This window comes from Oncorhynchus gorbuscha, linkage group LG15 (assembly GCF_021184085.1).
Source record: "Oncorhynchus gorbuscha isolate QuinsamMale2020 ecotype Even-year linkage group LG15, OgorEven_v1.0, whole genome shotgun sequence".
Classification (NCBI taxonomy): Eukaryota; Metazoa; Chordata; class Actinopteri; order Salmoniformes; family Salmonidae; genus Oncorhynchus; species Oncorhynchus gorbuscha.
This window is the reverse complement of record NC_060187.1, coordinates 30197872-30217572: the sequence shown is the minus strand read 5'-3', so window position 1 is coordinate 30217572 and position 19701 is coordinate 30197872. Positions and strand designations below refer to the sequence as shown.

The 19701-nt window shown below is 41.0% G+C and overlaps 3 protein-coding genes across 5 annotated transcripts; 2 read left to right on the top strand and 1 right to left on the bottom strand.

Annotated features, from left to right (window-relative positions):
• Positions 1-244: 244 nt before the first annotated feature.
• LOC123996909 (kininogen-1-like) lies at positions 245-10874 on the bottom strand. Its single transcript, XM_046300743.1, has 8 exons — positions 10725-10874; positions 2734-3058; positions 2471-2587; positions 2297-2375; positions 1916-2088; positions 1218-1328; positions 909-1007; positions 245-760 (listed from the first exon to the last, which is right to left on the bottom strand). Exons 2-8 carry the CDS (start codon positions 2941-2943, stop codon positions 428-430), a joined length of 1122 nt encoding a protein of 373 aa, XP_046156699.1. The 5' UTR covers positions 2944-3058; positions 10725-10874; the 3' UTR covers positions 245-427.
• Positions 3800-7410, top strand: LOC123996910 (lysosome-associated membrane glycoprotein 3-like). The gene is made up of 8 exons (XM_046300744.1): positions 3800-3887; positions 4058-4111; positions 4207-4380; positions 4745-4959; positions 5243-5368; positions 5677-5731; positions 5853-6026; positions 6925-7410. Exons 3-8 carry the CDS (start codon positions 4311-4313, stop codon positions 7065-7067), a joined length of 783 nt encoding a protein of 260 aa, XP_046156700.1. The 5' UTR covers positions 3800-3887; positions 4058-4111; positions 4207-4310; the 3' UTR covers positions 7068-7410.
• On the top strand, positions 10107-18122 carry LOC123996908 (methylcrotonoyl-CoA carboxylase subunit alpha, mitochondrial-like). 3 transcript variants are annotated; one of them, XM_046300742.1, is made up of 19 exons: positions 10107-10287; positions 11084-11127; positions 11270-11409; positions 11502-11597; positions 11725-11846; positions 12282-12429; positions 12520-12641; positions 12733-12844; positions 13034-13115; positions 13327-13454; positions 13644-13827; positions 15297-15406; positions 15499-15715; positions 15837-15923; positions 16409-16458; positions 16565-16702; positions 16783-16887; positions 17250-17321; positions 17463-18122. In XM_046300742.1, exons 3-19 carry the CDS (start codon positions 11329-11331, stop codon positions 17577-17579), a joined length of 1971 nt encoding a protein of 656 aa, XP_046156698.1. In that variant the 5' UTR covers positions 10107-10287; positions 11084-11127; positions 11270-11328; the 3' UTR covers positions 17580-18122. The 3 variants fall into 3 exon arrangements, with proteins under 3 accessions (XP_046156698.1, XP_046156697.1, XP_046156696.1); XM_046300741.1 differs by having other exon boundaries at positions 10107-10441; XM_046300740.1 differs by having other exon boundaries at positions 10107-10441; positions 11045-11127.
• The last annotated feature ends 1579 nt before the right edge of the window (positions 18123-19701 follow it).

The following is a 19701-nucleotide window of genomic DNA, read 5'->3' as shown; positions in this document are numbered from 1 at the left end:
GGCACTAGGAACAACTAATAATAATCCAACCTCTAACCCATGACATACTGTACCTGCATTATCAAATACAGTATTCTTTGTTTCTGTTTGCTTCTAAGTTAAATACTTGCATTGTATCCAGACTGACTACAATTATTTGAGTGTTACGTGACAATGTACAAATAAACTTCTCAGTTACAGTAAGTACTTACTTACTTTTGTGGATAGTATGTTGCTTTACAGAATAACACAGCACCCAGCACAATTTCATACATTTAGTTATTTATTTTTAGTATCAAATTGCCAAACAGTTAATATGTCCTTTGACAAATTTGAGGAAATGCAAAAGTAAGATTGAACTGCATTGTCAAAAAGAGAATAAAATGATTATTTTTTATTTCAAATCAGCAGGTGTGCTTATGATACAAATGCATTATACAGCATTCACTTATTTTTTCCCCAGCAAGTCTAAATCACTAAAGCACCCCTCTACCACTGTCGGGGATGTTGTGCTTTTCTCCTGTGCAGGGCTGGGGATTGTTAGAGGGACTAACTGCGTCCAGGGCTTGGAGGGGCAGTGGAAAGGGCTCTCTGCAGTAGTGGTGGGGGGCATGGCTGGCTCTGGGTCTCTGCTAGCTGTGGTGACAGCAGTCAGGCTGAGCTCCTGAGACTCTTCTAAAGACTCCTCTTTGGCTGAAGCAGTTGAGGCTGGAGTTGCTTCGGCAAAATTGTTGAAGTTCCTCAAGGGAGACCATCCAGGAGGCCTTCTTCTAAAGACTTCCTGTGAATGGAAAAATGTTCCTGGTCAAAATACTCCATTTAGCACAAATTTCCAAAATATATAGCTATACATCACTACCCTATTAATGTATCATATTTTCGGAGCATCATTGATATGCTATAGTAGTATAGTTTGCAGAATGTCTCACAAAATTCTGAAGGGGACCTGGTGCACATTCCACATTTGCTTCTGCAGTCTCATGTCTCCAAGGTGCCACATCTACTGTAGAATTGCAGTGAGCAAGTTCCTAGAGAGACGGTACACAGGATGGCAGGGACAAGCATTCATGATACATAGCATTACAATGGAATGTTATGATACCACATTGAATGGTATAGGTTTGTTTCTCTTCAAAAAGTGTAACTATTTAATTTCCTTTCAGAAGTATTACAACAGCAGAATCATATTATATATTGTAGCCGATTCAAAAAATACTATGAGCTCCATTGTGGTTTACCACATCTTCAGCATCTGGATGACATTCATCGTTCAGCTCTTTGTGGTCCGCTTTGGAGCAATTGCTTTTCCTCATATCGAACATCAGTCTATACCTGAATCCAGCAACCACCTAAGAGGAGCATGTGAAAGAAGTTACTCAAAGACATTAGTTTGAGCCGCCCTCCCCCCAGTGGATTCTGGAATGACACTCCTAACGCAAATAAGTACAGTGCAGTCCAAGGGTCACACCCATAGAGGTAAATATAGCCACACCACACCCACTAATTCCAGAGCCAAGGAGATGATTTGGAATATTTCCATTGGAAGGGATGAGCAAAGACACTTAACTTAAATGATATTTTTTCAAAAGTAGGTAACTTTAAAAGATTTGTGTTGTTGGTAACTGTTGTAGGGCCTAACACCCCTGATCCCAACTGGTCACTCGGTTACCTGATTCACACTTTAGGGCTAGAACTGTACAGTACTGGCTCTGATCTTCTCTTTTCACATGGTCCTTTCCAGTATGGTTCCAGCAGCTATCGTAGATGTGTAACCAGATCAGCCTTGGCCTAGTTCAGCTCAGTTTGGCCCTACAGTGTGAATCAGGTTTGAATTGAACAAGGTATTTAGAGTCTTGCTCAACTTTCCACCAGGTGGCGTAGTCAACTAGCCTTTGTAGCATTCAATAACTCAGAGTGAGATTTGAAACGGATTTACCTGTCTCGTAGCAAAACCAACACTGTTCAGGACGAAGTGATGGCTGGAGTCAGAATCCGCATTGAACCTGGTGATGGAGTATGTCACAGGAGCCTTTAGGTCCTCACTGTCCACATCAATCTCCCTCGGACACCCCAGACATGTGGAGCGTTCAACAACAACAGGGGCCTCCACTGGAGAACAGAGAGGGTTGTCAGTATAGAAATTCATTTTAACCACACATTTTTTGTGATTCTAATCTAAATCAACAAATATAAATATTCCTCTACATGAGTCAATCTTTGGTTGACATTTATCTGGTTGTCTGGAAAAACTTTAAGTATAAATAGACTTGTATGTGGTCTTTGGCTTGTCCTACTTTGTGTGAAGTGAAAAACTAACCAACTGGGTCACAGAAAACTGCCAGGACCTCTTTATCTGTCTCTGACATGTGGACTGTTGCATTACAAGGGCTTGGCACCTGATAAATAAACAGAACAATATATTTTTTTATTGTTATTTAAAAATCAGATTGCACAGAGATGTCATCTAATAACAATGTACCAGGTAAGTTACCTGGTTCCCAGTTGAGAGGTAGTCACAGTCTCTCCAGACTTTGTTTCCCCCTGCTGGACAGTCAGTGACCCTGCCATTGAATTCCACAAAGTACTGAGTGCCTGAGTCACTCTGAGCCTACAAGAGAGGAAAGCAATAAATACTGTGACTGTGTAGTAATGTTCGTATTTTCTCTTTATCAACACAATGAACTCAAGATGTATACAAAAAGGAGTGGATAAAAAACTAAGTATAAATAACAATGTTCTCAATATGTCACCTACCGTTGAGGCCTCCAGAATCTGGTAGAGTGCTAGTTGATTTCCATAAGGAAGCTTCTCATTGTACTTGACAAGGGCCAAGTCCACAGCTGCCTCCACGTCTTTGTCATCACAGAACACAAGGACCTGCTCTGGCTCAAGCTCCTGCCTCTGTCCTAGAGCCCAAAGCTGGAGAGAGATCACCAGCACACATAGCCTCACTCCCAGCTTCATAACAAAGACATGTATGTCCCAGGTCCGGAGAGAAGGAAATGTGAGACCAGATCTCGTTCCTTACTGGACTCCTACCTCTGAAATGATTGGCTGTAGTCTATTCGCCTACACAGACCTGTTCAAATAAAATGAGACGGTGCACAATCAGAAAGGCATCCAGGTAGTCCCAGTGACAACAGAGTAAATGTTTACTTATCTGCTGTCACCACCATGCCTGCATTCTTTGAAAAATCTATATCTGTCTCTGAGTTGTGGAGAGTTTATGGCATGCAAGAAAAATGATGGACATGTTATAAATCATATTATCCTTCTACAGTCACTTGTTGTGACACCATGTTTTCTTTACCCATCTCAAAAGATCTATCAAGGAGTCAACTGCCTGGGGAGGGTTTATTGTCCTGTCTCCTCTATAATTTATGGAATAAAACCTTGAACGTCTCTGTGAATGTGCTGGTCAAATGAAACATCACGAATTCATTTCCTGTAATAAATAGCCACTTCATGACTTTATCAAAACTTTTTGGTCTAACCAAAACAAATGTTTTATCTCTAAAGTAAACATACATATTACTTTAGTATTAGTGTGTGTCAGAAGGTAATACAATAGTAGAAGTCTGTGTTATTAAGATGTCAATGGAAGGCAATAGGACAACCTCTCTCCCATTATAAAGTATTTGAATGAGTGAACATGACCCTTTCCAAAAATGCTTGTCAGTTTGTCAATCCAAAATTAATCCTGACTTGCATTGACACATTGCTGCAGTAATGTGTATTTTAGGAGATACTTTGTCCCTCCCTACCTTTGACCCTAAATGCATCCAATGCCTGCTAACACACAGTTTGATTTCCCCAGCAGCGCAGCCATTCCCAGAATCCAACCACAGCTCCGGTGCAATAAACATGAACCAATCATAGAATCAGTGTATAAAGGCATCATGGTCCAGGTATGATACAAATACAATCTTTGATAAACCAATAGAAAAAATGTTCCTCATATTTTCAATTTAGAGGCTAAAGCCTATAAACTCAGGATTAATTCAAACAAGTAATTGTCATAGAAACTGCTCAATCAACATGTCCTTTGAACCAACCTACTTTAACACTATCTTTTTAGATAAAGAGTTGAGTAGACACAAATAACAAGATATCTGACCTGCAACAGCACAAGGTAAAGTTAGTCACATCATATAGGGTATATCAGCCATTTAAAGATAACTCATAAATAATTTCAAAATAAAACCCTCTTTGCCCCTCCCCCTGAAGGCACTCATCTCTTGAACAAGGCGTTTTGGTCGTCTGGAGATGAATTCCCCATATCACACCTCATACATTTGGTCACAACACAAATACTCAACTGAACACAGAAGATGACAGACAAACTTAGAAACAACATGCATCGTGAAACAATACTTGTTCTACTGGTTGCGATCATAATGGGTGAGTTGCATGCACCTCTATCTAATAATGTCTAATAATGTCTAATCTATTCGGTGGTAGTGGTAGTCTGATATAAGTTGATACTGCAGGCCATTTGAATCTGAATTTGATTCTTAGATAATGTTAGAAAAGAGTAGAAGTGTACTCTTAAAAAGTCTAAATCATTGCAGGTAAAATTGCATGACATTTCACAGACATAATCATGGCTACTTCAACACATTTTTACAATTATTTATTTAATTGTATTGTAAAAAATAAGATGAACCTAAGGGGGATCTGTAATTGTGCATGTGAATGTTGCCCTGGGTTTATGGTTTCTGTAAACTGTTTCACTTCACACTTCACACACTACACCGTTTCACAGGAAACAGCCTTATGACTGCTGCATTGGACCAGACCATCGTCACCACAGATGAGTCTGGCCTAAACAACCCTGAGCCCACCGAGCAATCAAGCCTCCCTGTTCTTCAGCCCAAAGAGACCACTCCTGTCACCGGAAACTATGTGCTGAATGACACCGCAGGCAAGCCATGCATCAAGGTCTCCATGGGAGTGGAGTACATAGTTATTGAGAAGAAGGTAGGGACAATCACTTTCTCAGCACGTTTTGTTTGTGTGTTCAGCACTTCTTTATCAGGGGTGAGAATTCATGTGGTTTGTCACCTAAATCGTGAAGAAAAAAAAACGGCCATAATCATACACATTACTATGTTTGGTCATGTGTTCGACCATACACTCATTATGATACTATATTATTAAGTAGCTCTAAATCTATAACAAGAATGACTTGTTCCTACATCATCACTTGTTTGATATTGCTTTTGTCCTTTTCCAGTCCAATGGTATGTTGATCCTTTTTCAGAAAGCTTCCTATTTCAACTTAGACCCTTCCACCACCCTCGCTACGGGTAGATGTGGTCAAAAAGAGGCCGTTCTTTCCCTGGCTATTGTAGGAGAGGGAGGCTATCTGGATCTCACCTTTGAAAAGGTACAAATTCACAAACGTCCATCTTCTCATGCCACACATGATGTCTAATGCATATGACCACATCACCTTATAACTGGTCAAGTTTTTTCCTCTCCGACTCTGAGATGATAACTAAGAATAATCACAGGTTGACCACAACTGTTCCATATAACGATCAGAAGCAGAGCAATACATTATATCTATATATGGCTCTGAGCAGAAGCAAACTCATTCAAATGCATTTGCATGATGATTTGCATGTTTGGCTTATAATAAAAACAATTATTTATTTATTTAATGCACATCATTAACTATTTTTCCTCCCACAGGAAGGGAACATATCCTATGTGTCAAAGGTCAGAGCTAATTTGGCACCAAGCAAAGGTGAGTTGACCAACATGATCTCACAACTAGACACATGATTTGAAAAAAAAATGCATGGATATTTTTCAACTGATTTTTCATTGTTAGAAAAACAAGGCTGAGCATATTCTTTCACCATTAGGAAATAAAAACTATCCTGGGGTGATAGAATATGAAAAGCTGTTCCCAACTGCCACTGACCACAGCCTCAAGTGTAATTCTCAGACCGAGTTTCATCTGGCTGAAAACCTTCGAGTGAAGCTTGGGCCTCTTCAGTTCCAAGCCTTCAAACTCACCAATGGGAAGTTTGGAGAGGGTATGTCGATTTTTACATTTTGTGGACCTTTTCGTTCATGATTTACGAAAGCCTTCTGTTTATTATTTTTCTGTAAGCATATTTATGGTATAATGCTCTTTTAAATGTAATATTGTAAAGGTAATGTTTTACCGTTTTGGCCCCTCAGAAACAATGATCCAAGTGTTAAGATACAGATTAAATATTATTATTTTTAAAAAATATTGTAAAATGTAACAGAATCAGTCAAAACAAAATCAATACCGTGCTTCTATTTTTACATTACATTTACTTTACAAAGTTTTAAAAAACTTGCAAAAAATGTTAACCACATCCTGGGGTCATTTTGAAGTTCTGGCTCTAATACATTTTGCTGATATATATTTTTTAAATGATCTAGGAAGGGAAAACTCCATAACATATGCAGTAAATCTGTATTTATCTTACATCTAAGACATGTGTCAGTTATCTTATTATCAAGTAAATGCAGTCTATGTGGAGTAAAATATGTGTTGTTCAATATATTGAATTGCATCTGTCTATGTTTGGTTGCCATCAAGTAGCTCTGAAAGGTTTCAAGCAAGTCATTCCAGTCTACTGGGTCATAGTTACAGCCTAGGTCTCTTTCTGTCTCATTTGCATGTTAGGTTATTATAAGTAGGACAATTATTATTCCATGTATTATACGTCAGTGAGATTAGACCTCAAGTTGACCAAGTACTATGAATACGATTTTCGGGTAGTGATTCCTTTGGAGTATTAGGGAAATGGTATTTTGTCTTTTTTGAACCAGTATTTAAGAAGCTAGTTTCAGGAAGCTAATGCTGGTCTTTGAGTTGTTGAAATTGCAGGATTTTCTTTCCCTTTCAAGTTTCATAAATAATATATGTATTTTTTTGTCCCCCCTATGGCATTTCAGAGGTTGAGTGCTGGGCTGACTTCAACAAGAGGATCTTCCCCATCATTATTGGTGCCACGGTTGTAGTACTCCTCCTGATTGCTGTCCTGACCTTCCTGATCATCTGGAACAACCGTAGACAAGCTGGCTATGACAGGATCTGAGAAGACTTCATGCAAACATAACATGAATGCTTTTTATAGCCATGTTTTGTATTTCCTAGATGCTTTTTAGTATTTTTATCCATGACTCAATGTGAACCTTTTTATTGTTGTTTTTTAATATTTAATTCTGTTTGCAAAGAAAATAGAAATAATATTATTACAGTAAAAAATATGTGAATGTGGTTAATACTTCTAGGAAAACACTCTGTAAGTTTACAATCATAATCAGCCAATATGGTCAGCAAATTGAATCATGATGCATGCTAATGATATTTTTGGGGGGAAATTATATTTTGTTTAAAGAGTGCTCATATTCCCTTATTAAAAGTGTGGCTTTATCCAGCACGATTGAAATTCATTATTTTCAAGTTCACATATAAGTATAGATTTCTTGCATGCTTTATTATAAAAACACACTGTCCAAAAAGGGCTAATTCTGTAACAGTAGCGTAGCCAGAAATTTGTTGGAGGGTGGGCCTGCAAAAGAATCATCATTATTATTTAAAAAATAAGCGAACTTCCTGTAATTCTACACATCCTGCCATGGGGCAAAGAGAAAATATTGCCGTTCTAAAGCTGATTTACTGCAATTCTTCAAATTTTGCCATGGGGCAGACAGGAACATGTGCAGTTTTATAGCTAATCTCTTGCTATTCTACACATTTTGCAATGAGGTCGAGATAAACATTTAGCATTTTTTAAGCTAATTAAAGCTCAAATATACTGACTGAGATAAAGGCACTGGGTTATGAGCTAAATGGTTTGCTAAATGAACAAATTAAGTAGGCAGTAGCATGGTGCATATGTAACCGATGTGAAATGGCTAGCAAGTTAGCGGTGGTGCGCGCTAATAGCGTTTCAATCGGGTGACTCACTCTCTGAGACCTGAAGTAGTTGTGGCGTGATGGTTAACGATGCTTTGTGGGTGTCAGTTGTTGATGTGTACAGAGGGTCCCTGGTTCAAGCCCAGGTAGGGGAGAGGAACGGAAGCTATACTGTTAGCCATAGAAGCACAGTGATATATTTACATTTACATTTAAGTCACTGATTGGGTGGGCCTGGCTCCCCAGTGGGTAGGCCTGGGCCAACCAAGCCCACCCCTACCTATGTGGCTGTTCTGCAAGACGGTGGAAATTATGTCTGGAACCTCTCAAAAAAATGTACTTCCAAAGTGTCAACACTGTAACCTCTCCTTATTGGATCACCACGCCCCAAGATGAGCTATTATATTGTAACTTTACAATATTCTTTACAATATTGAAAAGATAGCCGATTTACTGATCTAACAATGGAAAAATACATGTCCTCAAAAATGGAAGTCAGGCGGGAGGAGGCTAGATCAGGTGGGATCATTTTAGTCAATGAGAGGGCAGATATGCATGTGACCAACAGACCATAGAGATAGAAGACTCATCTTTGAATCTGTACCATTAAAGGTGTCTGGGACAGCATCGGTAGTACCATTGAGGCTTTCTCCGTTTTAAATTAGGTCATTTCCTTCATCAACATTAGCTGATTGCCCTTAACTAATAGGAATCCCCAACCCAGTTGACTACTTTAAAATGGTGCAAGCCCTAAACAGTAATGTCCATTTTAAAAAGGGTTATATCCATGATGAGTTCTCTATCTATGTAAAACAACAGGCGCAACTCTGATATAAAGTATAATTGATTAAATGCCCCGTGCGTCCACTTATATCAGTACATGAGTAACAACCTAACCATTACGAAACGTCTATTATATCAAATAAGCCTCACGTAGTAAATTAGCAATTACTTTTTTTAGTTGACCAAATTCGACACGCTCATTGACCTCCATACAAAAATTCCTCACTTTGTGTGCTTATTTTTTGTGGACAAACCAAATATGTGTCGTAACTAACGTTGTTCTATCTGTGGCACTACAGTGGTAAACTTGATTACCAACAACGACGAGACGGCCTACAGGGAGGAGGTGAGGGCCTTCGGAGTTTGATGTCAGGAAAATAACCTCAAACTCGATGTCAACAAAACAAAGATGATCGTGGACTTCAGGAAACAGCAGAGGGAGCACCCCACTATCCACATCGACGTGACAGTAGTGAAGAGGGTGGAAAGTTTTAAATTATTCGGCGTACACATCACAGACAAACTGAATTGGTCCACTCACACAGACAGCGTTGTGAAGAAGGCACAGCAGTGCCTATTCAACCTCAGGAGGCTGAAGAAATTCGGTTTGTCACCAAAAGCACTCACAAACTTCTACAGATGCACAATCGAGAGCATCCTGGCGGGCTGTATCACCGCCTGGTACGGCAACTGCCCCGCCCATAACCGTAAGGCTCTCCAGAGGGTAGTGAGGTCTGCACAACGCATCACCAGGGGCAAACTACCTGCCCTCCAGAACACCGACACCACCTGATGTCACAGGAAGGCCAAAAAGATCATCAAGGACAACAACCACCCGAGCCACTGCCTGTTCACCCCGCTATCATCCAGAAGGCGAGGTCAGTACAGGTGCATTAAAGTGGGGACCGAGACTGAAAAACAGCTTCTATCTCAAGGCCATCAAACTGTTAAACAGCCATCACTAACATTGAGTTGCTGCTGCCAACATACTGACTCAAATCTCTAGCCACTTTAATAATAAAAAAATTGGATGTAATACATGTATCACTAGTCACTTTAAACAATGGCACTTTATAATGGTTACATACCCTACATTACATATGTATATACTGTACTCTATACCATCTACTGCATCTTGTCTATGACATTCGGCCATCGCTCATTCATATATTTGTATGTACTTATTTCTATGAATTCCTTTACACTTGTGTGTATAAGGTAGTTGTTGTGAAATTGTTAGATTACTTGTTAAATATTACTGCATGGTCGGAACTAGAAGCACAAGCATTTCGCTACACTCGCATTAACTTCTGCTAACCATGTGCATGTGACCAATAAAATGTTGCTTTGATTTGGTAAAACGTCTTGCTTTGCCTCTTCCTCTCTGCCCCGCCTCTGTCTCGGCATTTTCTATTGGTTGATCATCCTACGCGTTCACAAGAGAGAAGCACGCAGCAAATTGAATTTAGTCGTTTACGTCACTTTGTAGCGATTTTCACCAAAACTAAGCATGTTTCGGCCTATAGTTTCATATAATACCATTTCCACCGACCAACTTTAGTTGATAATACGTATTGTAAAGTGCAGTATCTTAACCAGCTACATTTTAAATGGTACATCGAAATAATATATTTGAAAGGCAAACGCTTATTTTCTTATTCAGCTAACGCGTTAGCCAGCTATTGACTGTTTAGACTGCAAACGGCAACTTCACATGGCTTCTGTCCTGAATGTTCAAACCCTACAGGGTTTAAGAATATTTCAACAGTAAGTCGATAATGCTTGTCATATGTTGCGTTATGTTTACGATAACTGCATGTTAGCTATTTTGAATAAATAAATTGCTAAGATTAGAAGATGTCGATAGTTTTCTGTCAAGACAGTTGGCTAGCTAGCTAGTCAGCAAACCCAACGCGCAAGATTGTAGCTCGTTTGCTTCTTGACGCTAGCTAACGTTAGTGTTAAAATGGTTAAACAACCCTAGCACATGTTGGCCAAAACGATTAAGCCATATGTTGTGTGTGTCAACATGGCTAACTAGACTACTTACCTCTTAAAAATTATCCACCGATTCTGGTTAAATAAAGGTAGCTGGCTGGCTAACTTAGCATAACAGCTAGGTAGTTAACCAGTTGAACGGTTAAATGTTTTGTTTCCAAAGCGATGGGCAGTTAATTTAATGCATTTAGCTCTATATCAACTAGTTATAATCTTTGAACAATGATCATTATGAATACGAGTGTTAGCCAGCTGTGGACAAACAAACTGCTCTTCAGTACATGGTACAGTTAGCATGCCCTTGAAAGCCATTCATTGATGTAAACAGCTGTAACAACGTGCTCTCTTTACATGACCTTTTCAACCACCAAGGTCCGTGTCCTGCAATGTTCTTTTATTATCTCATCTTAGGAAATTGATATGGACCAAAGGATTTGTGTGGTTTGCCTCAATTGGTAAGTAACATGGAGCAATATTGAATATCTCTTTGTGAAGTTATTCATCGCCATGTAGACTGAACTGCAGAGGAAGCATTGTAGTTGTCTCGATTAGTATGCTTTACATCATCACTCATACCTCAGGTCTCTTTCCCTCTAGGGCAAGGCAGGATAGAAAAAGTCCTCATTGCCAACAGAGGAGAAATCGCCTGCCGTGTGATGCGAACAGCAAAGAAGATGGGTGTGCGCTCTGTGGCAGTATACAGTGATGCAGATCGTCATTCCATGCATGTGGCCATGGTATGTCAAGGCTAAAGGTTGAAACTTTGACCCCTCTGTCAGTATAAGTTTGTAGATGCAGCTGTATTTATGGGGCTTCTCATGTTTCTTAGGCAGATGAGGCCTATAACATTGGGCCAGCCGCATCCCAGCAGAGTTACTTGTCCATGAAGAAAGTCATGGAGGTTGCCAAGAGGTCTGGATCACATGTATGTTGTCAAGTGCAGTATTGTATTTACAGTACTCATTCATTGTGGAAATCCCCAGTTTCTCAAAGTCACAATTCAGACTATATCTGATGAATACGTTTGTTTATGAATGGCGTTTTTGTTATAGGCTGTCCACCCAGGATATGGCTTCCTGTCAGAGAACACAGAGTTTGCTGAGGCATGCAAACAGGAGGGTATCATCTTTATTGGCCCTCCATCATCTGCTATCAGAGACATGGGTATCAAAAGGTATAGTTAAAGGTAGACTCAGCAATATGACATAGATGCAGAAAGTAAAAGGCATAGTGGGTCAATTTCCTCAACAACTAAGAGTGTTGAAGCGCGAGGCACAACGTCTCTGCTGTGTTGGTGCCATGGATACCACGCTGTAACAGTGTGAAGCAAACCCCTGAACATGCACAGATACTGTGTGACTGTGTTGCATCTCGCTCATCTCAATATCTGCGGGGCTGCTTGTGGGAACTTTATTTTGCTGTATCTACCTTTTAAATGACAGTGTCCCCTAGGATATTTTTTAGCAGCAGTTGTGAAGTTAGTGAGGTGGATGTGGTGGGCGTGGCCAATGAATGACTTCTCTTTAAAGTCACTCTTCAGTGTTGTAAGTCTGATTTGAATACTAGTTATTCAAAAGTTACATCTTAGAAATCTATTTATTTTTCCTAGTACATCAAAATACATAATGTCAGCTGCGGGTGTTCCTATCATCGAGGGTTACCACGGAGAGGACCAATCGGATGAGAAGCTCCAAGCTGAGGCTGTCAGGATAGGCTACCCAGTGATGATAAAGGCTGTGCGTGGCGGGGGTGGTAAAGTAAGTAAGATGCACACACAGAAAGGATTGTTTCATGGAATGATAGTGTTTGTGTCTTAAGGCTCATACGGTTGTGATTGGTTTATCTAGGGAATGCGCATTGCACACACCGCTGAAGACTTCCATGAGCAGCTTGAGTCTGCGAGACGAGAGGCTCGCAAGTCCTTCAATGATGATGTCATGCTAGTGGAGAAATTTGTAGAGGACCCCAGGTATGTAGAAGACACTCTGTATCTATTTATGTTTAAGGTTCAGACTACACCCCTGTTTAGATGTTGTGACAGATCTTCCTTCACTCACCAGACATGTGGAGGTCCAGGTTTTTGGGGACCAGTATGGAAATGCTGTCTACCTGTTTGAGAGGGATTGCAGCGTGCAGAGAAGGCACCAGAAGATCATTGAGGAAGCACCAGGGGTAAGTGCTATGATACAGCTACCTCCATAATTTTGCTCTCAGCACTACAACATGTCTTGGTTTCCTGTGTGAATGGCTGTCTGCTGGATAGGAGGCTTGATGCACTGTGTTTTGCACTCCCTAGTCTGTGTGACTGTATGTGTGTGTTAATGATTTGTAGTGTTTTTGTGTTTGCACCTGTGCTTGCAGCCTGGAATTAGCAAGGACGTGAGGCGGAAACTGGGTGAGGCAGCCGTGAGAGCAGCCAAAGCCGTCAACTATGTGGGAGCAGGTGAACAGAGAATTGACCTCAAACCTTGCACAAATAATTAATATTTGCATGCTGGGATGCAGAGTCCTCAATTTCCATTGTTTTTTTGGGGGGCATTGAACAGTCACCCACTAAAGGGTGTGAAAAAAATATTCTGTTGTAACACCTGTTTGCTTTGCACCATCCTGTGCACTGGTGTAACAACCACATGTATGTCCCTGTCTATATGCAGGCACTGTGGAGTTCATCATGGATGCACAGCACAACTTCTTCTTCATGGAGATGAACACGCGTCTGCAGGTGGAGCACCCTGTGTCTGAGATGATCACTGGTACTGACCTGGTGGAGTGGCAGCTCAGGGTAAGGCAGAAAGAGGGAGAGGAATGCCAACAGAAGGGGGTTGTTGGGGACATCAATGTGTTGTAATATGTTGAGTGTATTTATTAGCTCTTTTAGAGATCGCAGGATTTCAATCTGAATATAGATTTGGTTAACAATTTATCAACGCACCACCCTGACGTTTGTGTACTCTTCTCACTTGTCTCTCAGGTGGCTGCAGGCGAGAGGCTGCCCCTCCTGCAGGAGGAGATAGAACTGATGGGCCATTCGTTTGAGGCCAGGATATACGCTGAGGACCCCAACAACGACTTCCTCCCTGGGGCAGGACCCCTCCTTCATCTGTCTACACCCCTGGCAGACGAATGCACACGCATCGAGACAGGCGTCAGGGAAGGTACAGTACACCCAGTTCACCTGGACCTACTTACACCTATTTAACACAGCTGTCAGACAGTACTGTTTATATTAGAGGTCGACCGATTATGACTTTTCAACACTGATACCGATTATTGGAGGACCAAAAAACCAGATACCGATTAATCAGACAATATTGTTATTTATATATATATATGTAATAATGACAATTACAACAATACTCAATGAACACTTATTTTAACTTAATATAATACATAAATAAAATCTATTTAGTCTCAAATAAAAAATGAAACATGCTCAATTTGGTTTAAATAATGCAAAACATAGTGTTGGAGAAGGTAAAAGTGCAATGTGCCATGTAAAAAAGCTAACGTTTAAGTTCCTTGCTCAGAACATGAGAACATATGAAAGCTAGTGGTTCAATATTCCCACTTAAGAAGTTTTAGGTTGTAGTTATTATAGGAATTATGACACGTCAACTATTTCTCTCTATACCATTTGTATTTCATATACCTTTGACTATTGGATGTTCTAATAGGCACTCTAATATTGCCAGCCTAATATCAGGAGTTGATAGGCTTGAAGTCATAAACAGCGCTGTGAAGCAAGCATTGCTAAGAGCTGCTGGCAAACGCTCAGTCAGACGGCTCTATTGAATCAGACTTAATTATAATATAACAAACACAGAAATACGAGCCGTTGGCCATTAATATGGTCAAATCCGGAAACTATAATTTAAAAAACAAAACGTTTTTTTCTTTCAGAGAAATAAGGAACCGTTCCGTATTTTATCAAACGGGCAGCAACCCTCAGTCTAAATGTTCCTGTTACATTGTACAACCTTCAATGTTATGTCATAATTATGTACAATTCTGGCAAATTACTTTGCAACTAGCCAGGTGGCCCAAACTGTTGCATATACCCTGACTCTGCGTGCAATGAACGCAAGAGAAGTGACACAATTTCCCTAGTTAGTTAATATTGCCTGCTAATATTAATTTATTTTAACTAAATATGCAGGTTTTAACAAATATATACTTCTGTGTATTGATTTTAAGAAAGGCATTGATATTTATGGTTAGGTACAACAATTGTGTTTTTTCAGAGAATGCTCTTAAATCATTCTCCGTTTGGCGAAGTAGGCAGTGATTCGATGATAAATTAATGCATGCAGGACAAGCTAGTTAACCTAGTAATATCATCAACCATGTGTAGTTAACTAGTGATTATGTGAAGATGGATTGTTTTTATAAGAGAAGTTTAATGCTAGCTAGCAACTTACCTTGGCTCCTTGCTGCACTCGCGTAACAGGTGGTCAGCCTGCCACACAGTTTCCTCATGGAATGCAATGTAATCGGCAGCCAAAAATGCCAATTACCGATTGTTATGAAAACTTGAAATCGGGCCCAATTAATCGGCCATGCCGGTTAATCGGTCCGACCTCTAGTTGATATATCCACATGATTATGTACCTGTCTCTGTTCTCAGGAGATGAAGTGTCAGCCCACTACGACCCCATGATCGCTAAACTGGTGGTGTGGGGAGAGGACCGCTCTGCTGCTCTGAGGAAGCTCAGATACTGCTTACGTCAGTACAACGTAAGAGTATTAACATTATAAACATACTGGGCACATCCCATTGCGTATTTCTGTGTCGGAACTGATGATTGATTGACCACTGATCCCGGCAGATTGTAGGCCTCAACACCAATATTGACTTCCTGCTGAGTCTGTCTGGCCACCCAGAGTTTGAGGCAGGGAATGTGACCACCAGCTTCATCACCCAGCACTATGAGCAGCTGTTCCCCAAGCCCAGCCCTCCCTCCAGGGCCACACTGTGTCAGGCTGCCCTGGGCCTGCTGCTCAGAGAGAGGGCCAGCACTCGAACCTTCAGAGACCAGTCCAACGGTGAGGAATAACAACACAGGCCTGTCTACAGATCGCTGAGAACTATACAACAACTGCCTGAAAAAGTGCTGTTGTCTGTTGGAGGATACCTTAAACTGTCTGTTCTTTTCTCCTGTCGCAGATCCCTTCTCTCCTTTTGCCTCCAGTATCGGCAGGAGGGTGAACATCCTATGTAGTAGGAATATGACGCTCCAGCTGGGTGAAACTAGTGAGTCCAAACCTCCTTCAATAGCTCAGAGGAAGCAGCCAGTAGACCTTGGTTTGATTGAAATGCTCTTCACTCAGTCTTATGTTGATGAGGAGCCCAGCCAGGCCTCCTAGACCTCATTCTTGTTTCTCCTGATTGAATGTGTCTGATTCAGACAATAAGAAATCTTAATACCATCTCCTCACTATAATGAAACATTCAGCAGTCCTTATGGCAAAGTTAGTCTCTCTCATCCTCATGTTTCACTGTTGCTGAAAATATTGATTGAATACAGAGAAAAAAGTACTTTTTGTCCTTTAAGTACTGTTAATCTGCTTTTTGTTTACTTGTGACATGGAATTTATGTTGGAAAAGTTATTCATACATAAAGTAATTTGAACAGGACACATCATATGCATTTTTAATGAAGGCAAGTCTTCCATGAATCAAGTGGCAGAGAAAAAAGACTGTTAAAGTTCTGTGAAATGTTTTTTTTTTCTGTGCAGAAGTGGAATTAACGGTTACATATAATCCAGATGGGACCTACTCTATGGAGGTACATGTTCTGTAGGTGCTGAGTGTTGTAAAAATGTCTAATGGAAAAGGTTGAACATACCCAAACATGATTTCCTGCGGCTGATGTGTTTTGTCTCCTTCCTCAGATTGGAGGGGAAGTGTTCCAGGTGTCAGGGGAGGTGGAGACAGAGGGACAGACATCATTCCTGCACTGCTCTGTCAACGGGGTGAAGTCCCGGCCCAAACTGGTCATCCTGGATAACACAGTACACCTCTTCTCTATGGTGAGTCCCCTCCTCTGGAACACATGTTCTCCATATCAGGGTACCTTAGGTCCTCCAACCCACCCTCTCCTCCCCATCAGGAGGGTAGTGCGGAGGTGAGCATTCCAGTGCCCAAGTTCCTGGCTGGTGTGAGCACAGGAGCACAGGGAGGAGCTGTGGCACCCATGACTGGGACCATTGAGAAGGTAATACATTACAGATCTCTTCTCATTGCTGTCTCTCTCACCGCCATAATGTATCTGTCTATAAAAGCTGACCCAGCCACTCTGACTGATCTTTAATATGTTGCTGTGGGATGTGGTTTCCTGCCAGATGGTCAGGCATGCTGATTCATGGGATATCTCTCATTAGCGGCAAATGTCGGAAAATGATTTAATCTATACCTCCTGATGATGACATGGTGTGAATCGTTCAGATGTGCCAATTGATAAATGTCAGTTGCAATGGAAAAAGAGAATGTGGCCACACGGACTCTTTGTCCTAACATTAACAGGGCCATTTAGAATTGATAGGGAAGATCCTTAATATGATCTCAACTTTATTCCAGGTGCTGGTGAAGGCAGGAGACACAGTGCAGATGGGAGACTCCTTGATGGTGATGAATGCCATGAAAATGGAGGTGAGCTGACATTTCAGGCACTGGGAGGATTCCACTCCCAATACTACACACACACACACATGGACTTTTCTAACTCTGTAGCCACTCACATTGGGCTCTAAATGAACTATGGGTCATTTAGAGTATTCTCTCTTTCTGCAGCACATCATCCGAGCACCCAAAGCTGGAGTCATCAAGAAGGTGTTTTTCAAGGATGGCTCCCAGGCCAACCGACACGCAGCCCTGGTAGAGTTTGAGGAGGCCGCTGAGGAAGAATAATCTAATCCTCATGTGTGAATATTTATTTGTGAACTTTGAGACTAAGTTACTGTAGAAATCAAATGTACAATCCTAAGGGAACACTGTACAGTTGCCAGAAAATTGCCTTCATGTTTTGTGGCAGAAATGTGTCGATATTTAACAATACTGGTATATTTGCTTAGGTTTTTTTTCTAATCCAAATTTTCTGATGGCTGTGTAGAAGTCTGGCTTTTGTACTATTCTCCTCTTGCAGTTTTCTCTTTGCAGACTGCCATCTTTGAAGTCGTTTGTGGTGTTGTCAAAATGAAAGGTGATGTAAAAAAAAAAGTCAGTGATTGGTTCTTCTCTAACCAATCAGAATTTTCAAAATGCCACTTTACCATCAGTTTCTGGGACCAATTAGATGGTCTAGAATGGATTTCTATTTGGGGAGTTACTCAGATCAAATCAAATTTTATTTGTCACATACACATGGTTAGCAGATGTTAAATGCGAGTGTAGCGAAATGCTTGTGCTTCTAGTTCCGACAATGCAGTGATAACCAACAAGTAATCTAACTAACAATTCCAAAACTACTGTCTTATACACAGTGTAAGGGGATAAGGAACATGTACATAAGGATATATGAATGAGTGATGGTACAGAGCAGCATACAGTAGATGGTATCGAGTAAGTCATAAGTATGACTTAAATGTAAATGTAAATGAGTACAGTATATACATATGAGATGAGTGTGTAGACAAAGTGGCATAGTTAGTGGCTAGTGATACATGTGTTACATAAGGATGCAGTCGATGATGTAGAGTACAGTATATACATATGCATATGAGATGAATAATGTAGGGTAAGTAACATTATATAAGGTAGCATTGTTTAAAGTGGCTAGTGATATATTTACATCAATTCCCATTATTAAAATGGCTGGAGTTGGGTCAGTGTCAATGACAGTGTGTTGGCAGCAGCCACTCAATGTTAGTGGTGGCTGTTTAACAGTCTGATGGTCTTGAGATAGAAGCTGTTTTTCAGTCTCTCGGTCCCAGCTTTGATGCACCTGTACTGACCTCGCCTTCTGGATGATAGCAGAGTGAACAGGCAGTGGTTCGGGTGGTTGATGTCCTTGATGATCTTTATGGCCTTCCTGTAACAACGGGTGGTGTAGGTGTCCTGGAGGGCAGGTAGTTTGCCCCCGGTGATGCGTTGTGCAGTCCTCACTACCCTCTGGAGAGCCTTACGGTTGAGGGCGGAGCAGTTGCCGTACCAGGCGGTGATACAGCCCGCCAGGATGCTCTCGATTGTGCATCTGTAGAAGTTTGTGAGTGCTTTTGGTGACAAGCCAAATTTCTTCAGCCTCCTGAGGTTGAATAGGCGCTGCTGCGCCTTCTTCACGACGCTGTCAGTGTGAGTGGACCAATTCAGTTTGTCTGTGATGTGTATGCCGAGGAACTTAAAACTAGCTACCCTCTCCACTACTGTCACGTCGATGTGGATAGTGGGGTGCTCCCTCTGCTGTTTCCTGAAGTCCACAATCATCTCCTTAGTTTTGTTGAGTGTGAGGTTATTTTCCTGACACCACACTCATTGTGGAGAAGGGCATGGCGTCGCATTTGGGCAGAGCAAGGAATTTGGGTAGCCAGGCAATTTTCTTCTAGCTTCAGTTTTGTACATGCTGCCACATCTTCTATAGCCTGGTCCCAGATCTGTTTGTACTCCTTGTCAACTTGGCATGATATCCCAAACAGATTGGCACTCAGGCTACATTTTAGTCTTGGAAATCCCAGACCTAGGGCAACATTGTGAGAGCCTAGCTACATCTCATATGATTCAGATTCAATCCAGGATGTGAAATTACAATAAGGGTTATTCACCGATAACTGCCTCCCCTTACAGGCCTAACTTGTATTGGTTACTTTAGTCCATAAAACAACCAATTTGAGAGAAGGTTGGTGCTGAAATCAGTCAGGGTTATGAAGTGTTGAATCCCCCAAGCACACACTCGTGGTAAGTTGTCTGCTAACCTGTGTGCTGTCATCCATTCAATAGTGAGCCTGATTGTTATTGATGTGTTCCCTTTGTAATTAGCGGAGTGTTGCCAAATTAAATTTTTCTAAAAGATCATTTCATAGAGATTCAATATCCTGTC